This window comes from Ailuropoda melanoleuca, chromosome 10 (assembly GCF_002007445.2).
Source record: "Ailuropoda melanoleuca isolate Jingjing chromosome 10, ASM200744v2, whole genome shotgun sequence".
Taxonomy (NCBI): Eukaryota; Metazoa; Chordata; class Mammalia; order Carnivora; family Ursidae; genus Ailuropoda; species Ailuropoda melanoleuca.
Window position 1 is genome coordinate 25,019,065 of NC_048227.1, and position 13,782 is coordinate 25,032,846.

The window sequence follows — 13,782 nt, forward strand, 5'->3', positions numbered from 1 at the left end:
CTAGACAAAAAAATACAGCTAAGGCACAATTTCGTTGTTTTTCTGCTAAACGAAGATACAGAAAAGGTGCAAAAATGGGCGGGTAGTGCAATCGTTTCCAAGAATCACTGTCTACCTCGAGGAAAAGCATTTGTATGGTCGGAATTCGGATGACTGGTCAATTTCAGATAGTTCAATCTCTCTTAAAATACTCCTTTCAATAAATAGCAAAATATCTACATCTTTCAGTGTGTGCCACTGGAATCCTTTTTTTTTAAACTTTATTTACAGATTTTTTAAATCAATACATTACAAAATATTTCTGTACAGTTTTATGCATATCATGATCTATAACAAAATAGTTATTTTTAAAAACTATATCACCACATGTCTTTGAAAAAAAATGGGGGACAGTAATAACTTATCGTGAGGCCTCTAAAAAAAAAATACCCAAAACAAACGCTATTGACAACATAATATTAAAAACCAAAAGAAGACGGAGAAAGGACTCTAAGGACGGTTGCGCTCAATTCCAGTGAATTTCCTATGAAAACCCTGGGGGGTTGTCTTTGGCCTCCAACGGGACCTGGAGCGACAGGAGTCGGGTGTGTGATCCTGTTGAGAACACGACCCGTCCGCTGGGAATACGGGACGCTCTCCCTTTCCAGGCAGGAAGGACAGAGAGAAACTGAGAAACTCTCCTGATTACCCTTGGATGAAGTACATCAAGTCACTAAGTCTGGGAGGGGAGAGGGAGGGCGGAAGCCGGCCCGGTGCCTCGGCCATGCGCCCAGACGGCGTGCAGCACCCGAGCCTTCATTTTACCCAGAGGAATAAGGAGAGGAGATTTTTCATAAAGATGACACGCAGAAGCCTTTTTGTCGCTCTGCAGACTACAGAGTGGCAGCCCCTGGCTGAGGGGTTGCCACGGAAGCTTCGAGGTGCTCTTTCTTCTCAGATGTTGGTGGAAGTCGGAAGGAGAGGGCAGTCAGCTTTCCAAAAATAATGTTAAGGCCACATTTCATAAAGGAGAAACCTAAGGCTTTTGGGGGTGGTGATGGGGGGGAGCAGGGGAGAAGTGGGAGATGAGGGGTGGAGCAGAGATGGTGTGTAGGACGGGGGTGCAGGAGGCAGAACCTGCTTTCCTGGGGGCTCTGGTGGGAGGGTGGGCAGAGGCAGTCGGAGTGTTCCCAGCCCGAGGAGGGGGGGAGGGGCAGGGAGGGCTGCTTTCTCCCTGCGTGGGGCCGGGCCGGAACCAAAGACAACGTGAGGGGCGGACACAGGTGGCGCATGGAAGCCCTCCCCGGTCTTCAGAGGGGTCTATACAGTACCTTGTTTGCAAGGTAAAACAAAAAACCAAACTTCTGAGAAACAGACACAGAGAGGGAAATGGAGAGAGGGAGAGAAATTTGCATAGATTGTACATTCAGCTCCAGCACATCTGGGACCCCTAATTACCCCCCAGGTGAACTACTCGGGGGACACAGTGAGGTAGCGCCTTGGTAGCCCCGTGGGCAGGGGCGGCCGTGAGCCAGCACAGCTCCAACGGGACCTGGAGAGCGCGGGGCTGTTGGACACACCCCTCCCTCCCCAGACCCTGCCCTCCCTCGTCACCTCCACCTGGGCAGGCTGGAATTCTGGAAGGTGTGGGCCTCCTTAGGTCAGGTCTCCAAATTCTTTTTTTAAGCACCATCTTGGGACCCGGACAGCCTCAGCAGCCAGTTCTTCTGGGACACTTCTCCGTGGGACTGTCTCTCCGGGATGGGATGACTGGTAAGAGGACGGTGTTCCCTCCAGAGCGATCAGCGAGATGAGCTATAATTTTTGCCCCTTCCTACTGGTGGCTCATGCCTTGTGCAGGATGAACTGTAGAATTTCTCTTTGCCCACACTCAAAACCAAAAAAAACCCCCCAAAACAAAAAAATCACTGCTGACACTTAAAAATAAAATTTTCTTTGAAAACCTGGCCTTCCTTTACCAAATTGGAAGATTCTGCAGGCTCATGTGCAAAGACAGGCTGCAGCCACGAGGCTGCCTAGAGATGGGCCACACGCATGCCAGCAGACCACAGTCCCCACCATTCCCCACTGTCTTACACCAACCATGTTGGTGTTTGTGACCCCTGCCGGAGTGTGGCTTCCATCCGGCAGGGTTTGGCCGACAGCTGCTCCTCTCTATTCTGCACCTTCCTGGCAAAGAGATCGATCGAGGTTCTAGCCCGTGTCCTCCTCGGACCTGTAAACCAGGGAGCCAGAAGGCAGCAGGGCCCACAGGAGCTGCAGTCCGCCCCTTCTGGGGCTCGTGTGCTCTTGCTCGTCCTCTCTGAGTGCACTGGCATCCGAAAAGTTAAATGAGCACGGGGCAAATGAAGCCCGAATGATTCCTGATTGTCCGGAAAGGGCTCCCTCGTGTTTTAAACATGGGGTCTAGGCATTACTCGCATGCTCAAACTGCCTTGCACACGGCCCAGGCCATGGGACTCAGGAAGACGGACTGCGCCTCAGTGTCACTGGACTCAGGTGCCACAGCCTCTTAAATGCTTCCTTCTCCCTAGCCGCCGGCACCTGCTCAGTGAGCCAGGGGCTAGACCTCAGGCCATAACTGGGGTTCATCGCCTGTGGTTGCCTCCCAACAGCCATAGCTCACGGCTGCTTGACCTAGTGGCCTTTCAATCACTCTCAGGCAAAGTTCGACTGTTACTGTGTCCCCTGGGAAAACATCACCTTTTCTCAAATTTGCCTGGGCTTTGTTTGCTATTGCAAAGTTATTCCTTGGTCCCAAAACAAAGGTCTTTAAAGAAACACTGGGTGTGACTGCCTGGCTTCCTGACTTCCTTGCCGTGAGCAGGGAGGGGGTGGGGAACGTGCCCAGAGCGGACCTTCGCTGCTTGTTCTGGAGTGGGGGGGAGCCAGCTGTGTCGTGGGTGCAGGCGGGCCCCAGGGAGGGGTCTGCAGGCACACACCAGACACAGGCCAAACCTTGCACAGGACACTGTGGAAACCACAGGACGCCTGGCAAGGTGGGGGAACAGGAAGGCGGCCGGGGTGGGCTGGGGCAGAAAGACGTGGTGGCACGGGCCTCTGGGCTCCTAGAGTTTGCAAGTTCAAGGAGAGATGATCTGGGCTTTCTCAGCAAGCACCTCCCCTCCCCTCCCCGAGGTCCCTGGAGCCCCTGTGACAGTGGCAGGGCTCTTGGCTCAGTGTGACTGCTCCCCCTCTTCCTAATTTGGCTCTCTCTCCCTCCCAGGCTGGGAAGCAGGCTCTGCTGAGGGTCCTCTTCCTTCATCGGAGTCGGCAACCCGGCGCGGCCCTGTGCCTGCCGTGGGCAGCAGGGATGGCTCAGGAGTTCTAGCCCCACCAGGACTGGAGGCCCCGTCGAGGCTCCTACCTTGCCTGAGGAAAAAGTAAGGCTCCAGTATCCCCAGGGGTACCCCGCTTTCAGCCAGCGGATGCTGCAGGTGCAAGCATTCTCCTGGTGCTGTCTGACACCCCTCCTTTCCTCTGAGGACGTGGAGAGTGCAGAGCAGACAGGAAAGACAGACACTGGGGATGGAGAGGGGGGCGGGGGGCCTTTCGTGAATAAAGGCAGCTTCAGTTAGTAAGAGACATAACTGACAAGCTGCAAAAGCAGCACCTACTCATTAGTCATTGACTAAAACATATAAATAATAAATACCAGGGCCTCCCCGGCCCCCAGGACACGCGCCTGGCGCCTGGCCTGCGGAGTGGGGCCTGCAGTACCGTCACGCCCACAGGGATGGGCTTTCCGGGGCAGGGCAGCTGGCAACCGGCGGGGGTAGGGTGGGGTGGGCGGGGGGTGTCTTGGCCAAGGAAAGCCTGTCCTGGGGGGGAGCTGGACTGAAGAAGGAAGGGGCCTCGGACCGGGCTCTCCAGTGGAGCAGGGCCTGCCCCCCGAGGCACACCGCAAGGACACGTTTCAGACTTATGGCAACTCAAGCACTTGGGAGAACACTGTTGTTTGTTTAGGTTTGAACCCATCTGATGCTCAGGCTTCCAGCTTCCACCCCGCACGGGAGAGGGGCCTGCTGGCACCTCAGAGGAGGAAGGGCATGAATTTAAAAACCAAATCTGAACTTCTTGGATGCAAAAAGTCTGGGCACTTCCCTACAGCACCAGGGTGGGGAGGGCAATTCACCAAGGTCTGGAATGCCCAACCTCAGAGTGGAAGGGCTCGGGCAGGGGCGGGTATTGCTGTGCAGTGCAGATAAGCAGTGTGCTCCAAACCGTCTCTGAGTTTCCAGTTGCCCCCGCCCCACGACCTCAGGGTCTTGGTCTCCCAGCCCCTGAACGGCGGGGAGACTTGATGCTCCCACGCCTGAGCCTCACCCCCTTTCTGCTGCCTTGCGGGGCTGTCTGGAGGGAGGGTGGCTGGAACCCAGACTTTGGGGAACCTTGGCCCTGTCCCATCAGAAAGCTCTCCTGCTCTTCTAGTTACGAAGGAGGACGACTCACCCGACGAGGGCTGGTGGAAGGCTCGGCCAGTCCCCTGCCCCCCCAGGAGCAGGGAGATGAGCCCCAGGGTGGGGCCGGAGAGCAAGCCTGCACTCTGGGCAGTGCTTTTTATACGGGGTTTTGCAGAGCCCTTGGGTTCTGGGGAGGTCCCCCAGGAGGTGCCCCGGGCAGAGGGACTGCCCTGTGGGCTGAGCGCAGAGCGCGAACCTCACACCCCCAGCTTCCCCCAGAGCAGCCTGGATCTCAACCACACCTGGAACGTCTACCTCCAACGGCGCTTCGTAAACAAAATGCTGCTGCTCAAAATAAAAGTTGGAGAATCACTTGACTGGGTCACCAAGGGGAGGACAAGGAACCTGGAGGCTTCGAGGACCAACCGGAAGAGGTAAGCCCACCCTGGCGCTGGGACCAAGCAGTCCTCACCCCCAGGAGCCAGTGTGCCCAATGCAGGTCGGGGGCAGGAACTGCCTGACCTCCGAACCTTCCTTCTCCATCATCCTGCGGCCGGGAGAACCTGTCACAAAAGGCACCCCGGGGGTGGGGGGCCAGGGTCCAGGCGCCACCAGCCCTCTGGCTGCTCTCCCTTTGAGATCTGCTGGAGCCCACGCGTGTCCGGTGCTACCTGAGCCGGCCGTCGGGTTTGACAGCCCCCAGCTCAGACTTGGGGTCGGGGCTGAAGGAGCTCCAGGCCGTCTGGCTGCAGCTCTGCAGGACGGGGCAGGCACTGGGGCCGGTGGTGCAGATGTCCATGGCCGTCCACATCCCGCCTACCAGGGAGTCCAGCCAGCGCTCCAGCACTGCGCCCGTGGACGCCGCATTCCTCCGCGCCTGCTCCACCTGGGCCGGGCTGATGGGCAGGCTGAGGACAGGGTTCAGGCTCTGGAAGCTCTGCTCCATGTAGGCGCTGCGGGGGGGCCCGTTGTGCAGCTTCAGCGCCTCCTCTGGAAACCACAGAGAACAGGGAGATGGTCAGGAGAGCCACACAGTGGGTACCTACCGCCTGCCTCGGGACAGCCTCCTGCGGTTCATTGGCAGCCCCGTGGCACAGACGAGGACATCGCCTGCAGGGACCTTCCTTCCACAGCCACGAGCGCACTTGGTGCAGGGCACGGTCCACTCGTCTGTCCCCTGAGCCCTGGCTTACAGAGCAGCTCGGGAGTCCCCAGCGTTCATTCAGTACACTTCAGCACCTACTCTTTGCAAGGCATTCGTGCAACACATACTTGCTAAGCCTCTATCTGCAAGGCATTCATCATTCACTTGTTAAGGACTAACGGCCAGGCTCCTCTCCAAGTCGTAGAGTGAACCAGAGAAGATTCCAGCCCTGTGGAGGGAGACTGAGGACAACCCACAGGTCGTTTCAGCCGGTGGTCAGTAAGGCGAACGGACTAAACCAGGCGCGGAGTCCGAGCATGGGCTGGGCGCACCGTGGCCCTTGTACCCCGCGGGGTGTAAAGAAAGTCTCACTAGGACACAGCTGTGTCTCTCTGCGGACGTGCCGTCTGCGGCTGCTTCTGCCACCTCCGCACCGCGGAGTCACAGGGACAGGGACCTTATGTGGCCCACAGAGTGGGAAAGGTTTACCATCTAGCCTTTACAGTAAAAGCTTGCTGCCCCCGCGCTTAGAGAGTGACGGGCGGTTGATTTTTGGATGACGGGGGCAAGGGAGGCCTCTCGGAGGTGTCACCTGCGCGGAGTGCTGCTTAATGAGAACAAGGAAGCCACGTGCAGATGATACCAAAGAGAATTCTGGGCAGAGGCAAAGCCTCATTAAAGGCCTTTCCGCAAATCATAGAGCTAATGAGAGTCAGAGCCCAGGTTTGAATCCGGGTCTGTTGACCTGCCCTGGCTCCCTTAACAGCCTGCAGCCCAGCATTGCCTCACGCTGAGTGCGCCAAGAGCACACAGGGCGCCTGGGTCTGAACCCCCAGGGCTCGCCTCCCTGGTCAGTGGCTTCGGACGTCCACGCCGGGTGCCTGCTTTCCTTGACCATCAGATGAGTAGAGTACCTAGGACCTTAGAGCTCTGTGATTAAATGTGCTGACTTAACACTGAGTGCTTACAGTGGCAGCTGGCATTAGTTTCCAAAATAACTTCTACCACTGGACACCACAAAACCCAAACGATCCCATGAGAAGTGGGCAGAAGCCATCCAGGCGGCCAACGGACACATGGAAGGATGCTCGACATCTCCCATCAGCAGGAAAACGCAAACCAAAACCACAGGAGATACCACCTCACACCTGTCAAAATGGCTAAAATCTAAAAAGGGAACAACAAATGTTGGCGACGATGTGGAGAAAGGGGAGCCCTGTCATGCTGCTGGTGGGAGTGCAAGCTGGTGCTGCCACTCTGGACAACAGTATGGAGGTTTCTCGGACACTTAAAAATAGAGCTACCCTACAACCCAGCCATTGCACTACTGGGTATTTACCCAAAGGACGTGAAAGTGCCAATTTGCAAACATATGTGTGCCCCTATTTTCATTGCAACGTTATCTGTAACAGCCAAAGCAGCCCAGTGTCCACCCATAGATGAATGGATAAAGAAGATGTGTATACAGTGGAACAGTACTCAGTACATGAAAGAATAAGATCTTGCCCTTTACACCGACATGAATGGCCCTAGAGGGTCTAATGCTAAGTGAAGTAAATCAGAGAGAAATCCCATAGGATTTCATTCACGTGGAATTTAAGAAACAACAACGAAGGAAAATAGAAAAGCCAGACTCTCAGAGACCACAAACTGGTGGTTGCCAGAGGGGGGGTGGGTGGCAGGAGGGGCACAAGAGGTGACGGGGGTTCAGAGCACACTTGTGAGGAGCACCGGGGGACGTGGAGAACTGGAATCACGGTATACACCGGAACCTGCGCAGTGCTGCGGGTGAATTACACCGAACGTGCACATAGATGGCACCTGGCAAGGACGAAGCACTTGGGGAAGTTGAGCCCGGATTATTACGGTTGGTGTTACTAGCACACAGTCCTCGTACACACACAAAGCCGCAGAGCTGGGGTCATCATCTCCATTTTGCAGATGGGGAAACGGACGGCTAGCATTCGAGACCGATCTGGGGTTAAGTGTAGGACTGGCTGAGTCCAATGCCCGTTGTTCTCAGGATTCTCTCCTGGCAGGCTCATCCACCATCTGGAAGCTAAAGAACTTTTTTTTCTTAATTTGATTTTCATCTGGAAGTCAGTCTTTCAAAGCCTTGGTTTCCCCATCTGTAAACTGGCTACTCCTCCCCGCCCAGGGAGACCCCCAGGGCCGGCAAGACACTCGGGAAGTTCCTGCGTGCTAGCCACAGGAAAGGAACACAGCAAGAGGGGGCTGGGACCGCTTCCTAGGGCTTAAAGATGGGGAAGCAGAAAGTGCACACGTTTGGGCCGACGGAAAGAAGCTAGACATTTCTATTTTGAGAAGTCCCCTCCCATTGCTTATTTCATTGCCAAACACAAGAACAGATTTTAAAAACCTACTGGCCACTGATTTTTGTGTGTTTTAGCCAGGCAGCTCGTGCTCTGGTTGAGATAGCTAGGGCTCCAAGAAGTGTCCTTATGGGACAGCCAGGCATTCAGAAAAATTTCCCGTTCACCTGACCGTGGCTGTCCCCGCTCAGTGACAACCAGGACAGCTCGGATAATCCGCACGCTGTTTTCACATATGTGCGGTCCCGAACGGGGTTCAAGGAGGAGGAAGAAAGACCATACACCTACCCTTCTTAAAGCAACTAGTGGAAGTAACAAAATGCCTTGTAGACCTGGCCCTAGCCCCAGCTCCCTGACGCTGGCAGGCGGGGCGGGCGGCTCCTGGACCATCTGTCCGAGAACAGAACCTGTTCTTTCTGGAGCAGGTCCTGCCTTGTTCACCCGAGCCTCTCAGTCCCTTCACATCTGCAGCGCTGGCAGTGGGGAGCTACCTGAACCCACAGAAGGCCGGACACGCAAAGTGAAAAGAGCAGCTAACAAGCATCTGAACACTGGGAACCAAATATTGTGGCTGATGCAGAAAACCCTTATGAAAAATGAGGTTAATGTGGGGGAAATGCTATTACAGCACCAGCCCGTGATGCTCGCCTCTATAATTAAATTTTCCTCAATTCCACCTCATCAGATTTCTTGAGATTACCAGGGACGCATCAATAGCAAATTACTCTTGATGAATCATTTTACAAATTGCATTGCTCCCACCTCCGTGTTCCCTGTCACTGGAACATCGTTAACAGACACAATTACTGATGGCGGGGGGCTGCTCCCGGTGGGGTGAGATGACCCCCTGGCTCATCCTGGGCAGGGTTAGGAACAGCCTTGCCATCTTCAGAAACTCCAAGGAGAAAAAAAACACTGGAAAAATCAGGACCCCGCGAATGGCCCCTGGGTATTTCCTGCCCTGGAGTGGAGGATCCCTCCTTTGCTCATCTGACAGGTGTATCCGGAGCAAAGAGGAGAACGCTATTTCTGTCCCTCTCCTTGGCGCCTGGCTTTGGGAGCTCTCAGGGAAGCTAAGGATGGGAAGGAACCTTATCAGGAGGGCGCTTGAGGGCCCCAAGTGGGTGGGCTCTGGTCCGGCTAGTTTTGGAGGGGCTGTCTTTTGCCTCTTTCACGGGGCGGGGGGAGGGGAGCAGACTTCCTTCTGGAGAAAACATGAGGTCTGTATCTTTCTGCTTGCTTAGCACAGAAACTTCGCAGAAGTCAAGAGAGTTCACGGCACCCGCTCCCCAGGTCTTTGTCCCCTTCTCCTTGTGTTACGGGCTAAATGGCAGCCAGCCCAGAACTCTTTTTACCTAACAGAGGCTGTAACACGTTTTTGGCTTCTGGGTTTCTGATATATATAGACAGACAATTTCAAATTCCAAGAGACCCAGAAATCCTCTTTCTAGGAATCTGTTTTATGGCTGTATCTCTATGGGCACAGACAATTTTAGATTCAAGAATCTTCTTTGCAGTGTTACCTGTAACACCACCACCTCCAACAACAAAAGAAGCTAGGTGTCCACTCGGGGGACAGATGGATTCTGGGTCCTTAACCCAACAGAATATGAAGCAGCAGGTGGCTTTAGATATACTGACTGACTTGGCAAGTCCCAAGATCAAGTTTCATGACAAAATCATCACTCCCATTTTCACACACTAGCAACGTGTGACTTGTGTGTTCATGCCTATGCTTTAGAAGCCTCGGGAAACCTCTAGAAGGATGAACACCCAAGTGTTGGCAGCGGTTCCTCCGGGAGGTAGGACTGAGTGGGGAGGAGGACGTTCCCAGGGATCAGAGGAGGAGGAGGACACAGAAAAATGTACATAAACTCTTCGAATAAGAAGAGAAAAGGCGGCGGGCACATGAGAAATCCGACAAGCCTCTCTCTCCCCTCCCTGCCCGGCGGGAACCACCAGCCTGATTTCATGTCAACGACACATTTCCTCAGCTTTCTACCAGCGCGAGAACCCTGGAACCGTGTGCTGGCGGCTGGACCTGCCTCCGAACTTAAACTAAAAGCACCTCAGTACGACTTCCCCTGAGATATTCCCCTCAACGTGACGGTGTAGAGACTTGTCCAAAGTAACGCATGGAGCGGAGGGGCGCTGCTGTGCCAGGCCGCGCAGCTCCCCCCTCCCCCCAAGTCTGGACAGACCCCACAGTGTTTATCCACCTGAACGTGGGCGGCTGGGCTGTTTCTGCTTGGTGCCAGTAGCAGCAGTTCTGCCCCAGGTCTGCACAGGTCTATACAGCGTCCCCCGAGGCCTGGGATTTCTGTGCAGCACTGGGGGGTGTGTGTGTGTGTGTGTGTGTGTGTGCAGTCTCACTAGGAGAGCTAAGCCGTTTTCCAAACCTGTCTTATGACTTCACTCTCCCCGACCCGCAGCCGAAGATGGCCATTATTCTCGAACCTTCTGCCATGTGATACTGATGAGGAAACAGAAAGCTGGCTGAGGACAAAGCAGAAACTGACACCCCGCAACCCCCCCCCCATGTATGTGACATTCCTCAGGCACTCCTGGCTGCCCTAAAGGACAAAGAAATAGTTAACCTATAGAGACCACAATCCTGCAAGACTTGAGTCTCCCTCAGTTTACAAATGTCTTGGCAGTTTACAAGAACGAAGCATTTCTACCAATAACCTAGCTTCCAGAAGGGAACGTAGATACAATTAAATGTCCTTATAATCTGCAGCCTCCAGGAAGTTCCCAACTATCTTCATGTTAATTCCTTACTAGAGGGGGAAACCACCTTAACTTGACAATGGCAAGGCCTCAGGTATCCTGACAGTCTTCTTTAACATATGAAAGTATTTTCTCAACCTCCCTTTTCCTTACCTTCCCCCAACCCCACAGTATATAATCAGCCACCCCTCACAACTGCATTGCAGCTCTGTCTGCCCACGGGTCCTGTCCCCGTGCTTTAGTAAACCACCATTTTGCACCAAAGACGCCTCAAGAATTCTTTCTTGGTCGTTGGCTCCGGACTCCAGCCCACCGAACCTCCCCTATATCCACACCCTCATCAGTACTAACCTTTGAACATTTCTCAACGTGGTGGTGTGACGTGGGGGCTCTTTTTGCTTTGCATTTGCCTTTCTCTCCTTCGTGAGGCTGAACATGTTTTTATATGCATGGGGGCCATTTGTGCTTTTTTCTTTCTCCTTTGTAGCAGGAGTTGGCAGTCTGTTTTTGTTTTGTTTTTTAACAAAGGGCCAGATAGTAAATATTTCTGGATTTGTGGGCCATGCGGTCTGTGTCACAGTCACTCAGTGCTGCCACGGTACCCCCAAGGAAACCGTATAGGATACATCAGTGAATGGGTGTGGCTTTGTCCCAGTAAAACTAATTACAAAACAGTGAGTGGGCCAGATTTGGCCTGTGGCTTGCAGTTGGCTCTGATTTATGGGATTTCTTTATATATTTTGAAGGTACTTTTTTTTTTATGTATAGCAAATATTTTTTACTAGATGTAGTGTCTTTTCTCCTAGCGTGGCATGTTTTTGATGAACAGAATTTCCTATTTTAATTATTATTTTTTAAAAAGTGAGTAAGATTTGCTGAAGCTCACTGTCTGCCTCGGCTTATTTCCCATCTTGTCTTAAATATGATCAGGGCTTTCTGGAAGTCCAGTGGGAGAACAGGTAATAATTAGATATCTAATACACAGATGACATCACCTCAGCGTACAAGTAGAAAATTAGAAGGTTCTCTATGCAAACAAGCAGGGAAAAACACAGAGCAGAGAGCACTACTCTCCGAGGCAGCCTACATGCCCCATGTGTGAGCGGCACTGCCCACCGAGGCGCAGGACTCCAGAGACCCCCAGGATGGGATATTTCCCCAGCGGAGATGCTGGGAGGACTCACCTGGTTTGATGGGCTGCCTGTTTGAGAAGGTCAGCGGTGCAACGAGGAATTTGGTCTCTGCAACTGGCACCCAGTGGTGAAGAATTTTCACTGTCCAGACCCCAGGCCTCAGGGGCAAGTTCAAAGGGGGCTTGTAGTGGGTGAACTCAGCAGTGGATTCAATCAGGATGTCGTAGGTGGCTGCGATGATGTTGACGGGATCCACCCAGATGACGGTCACGGTGACGTTGGGGCCCTTCCCCCATTTCTGCATGCCTACTGGCTCGTCCATGGGCCCCAGGAGACCCCCAAAGTTGCGGAAGATCCGCTCCTTGGCATCCCAGTCAGTGCCGACCTGAAACAAGAGAGCAACTCCTGAAATCACTGGGTCTGAACTAGGGTACAGGGTCCCAGAGAGGCCTAAGATCCTGCTCATAGGACTGCATATACCCATATTACACATGAGGAAACGGAGGCTCCAAGGAGGTCACCTGCTCAAGACTGCGCGAGTAGTAGTAAGCAGAATATTTGGGATTTGGACCCGGTCTGGGGGATTACAAGGTCTGTGGTCCATTCATTAAACCCTTGGGCCTCCTGTGCCTGCTGGCAATCCCTCCCCAGGAAAGACCCCCCCACCCCCGCCAACAGGTACAGCTGGTTTCCACTTCTGCGCTCAATCTTCTAGATCGCACACTTCCATTTAGTGTGACGTTCTGAACAAGGACGGTCCCTTAGCCTTGCCTGTCACGGGCAGGAGTTCACATGGCTTTCCTAGGAAGACCCAGCCGTGGCCTCCCTATGGTACTCAGAGCTGGACCTCGGGTAGGGGCTGGCTGTATGAGCCACACTTCCTGCCAGCCAGCCGGTGTCTGTGTGACTCATTGGGAGTCGCTCTCGGCTTCCCTCCATCTACTTCTGTTACCTGCAGTGCATGGTCCAGCCAGGAGCCAGGGGGACCTCGTGAATTGTCCCCTCACTGCTCGATGCCCCCGTGGCTTGCATCACTGTGCTTTCTGGGTGCCTAGCACTGTGCTTGGCACACGGCAGGTGCTTGGATCTGTGGAATCAGCAAGTGAAGGACTCGACAAAGAAAGGAATGAACCACTTAGATCCCCGACACTGAGCTCTGTTATTACTTCACACCAGTTTACACGACAGGTCTTCTGCTTGCCCAGGAGGCTTCAGTTAGTGTTTCTGAAGACCCAGCGTGTGGGCACGCTGGTCGTGGATAATGAGCACATGTGAAGGCTTGCCTGTTCCCGGGGTCTTTCCGTGACCAGCATCTCCGACATGTGTGTGCAGGTTGGGGTGAGGGATGCTGTGCGGTGCCCACGGGAGCTGGTTGACTTTCTCCTGCTTGCCACAAGTTCCTGTGTCCGTTCTTTCTCCGAGACACAGAGCTCCATGGCTCGTATTTACCCAGCACTTACCGTGGGGCCGGCACGGAGCCGAGCGCTTCCACGCACCGGCTTGTGTGCCTCTCTCAGCTCCGTGAAGGGGAGAGCCCGTCATCCACAGACGAGAACACCGAGGCTCAGAGCACTAGGTCACCTGCTGTGGCCAGTGGGGGCAGAGCTGGCACGGGGCCCCCAGAGGCTATGTTCTTATCCATTCTTCCGTGTTAACCTCTCCTTCACTCACATTCATCCAACACCTGTGAGCCGGGGACGCGCGGCCCCACGACACGCTCCAAGGATCCGTCTTTAGTCAACAGCCTACAGACTGGGACCGAGGAGCTGTCCCGGGGCGAGCAGAGGCAGTGACCATGGTAACATTTCTGCAGGGCTGGCTCACCCCCATCCCAATGCCAGCACAGTGGCTGCATCACGGCACGAAGGAAACCGACAGGATTTAGTGACCGGTGAGGGGAGGACACTCCAGAACAGTAGCCTTGGATTCCCCAAAGAAATGGGGTGAGCAGTTCTCTGAAGTCTGAGCTCTAAAACCAAGACACCCCAGATGGAAGATCTGTAGAGCAGGTGTCGGTGGAGAAGCGGGATCTCCTTTCC

The 13,782-nt window shown here is 54.1% G+C and overlaps 1 protein-coding gene across 1 annotated transcript in view; it reads right to left on the minus strand.

The window, feature by feature from the left end:
• Positions 1-243: 243 nt before the first annotated feature.
• The window catches only part of XYLT1 (xylosyltransferase 1), a 77,304-nt gene continuing 63,765 nt past the window's right edge, over positions 244-13,782 (minus strand). The window contains exons 7-8 of the mRNA XM_034670320.1: positions 11,795-12,128; positions 244-5,393 (exon numbers count right to left, since the gene is read on the minus strand). Coding sequence (XP_034526211.1) covers positions 5,071-5,393; positions 11,795-12,128 — 657 coding nt within the window. The 3' untranslated portion in view covers positions 244-5,070. The remainder of the gene's footprint in view (positions 5,394-11,794; positions 12,129-13,782) is intronic.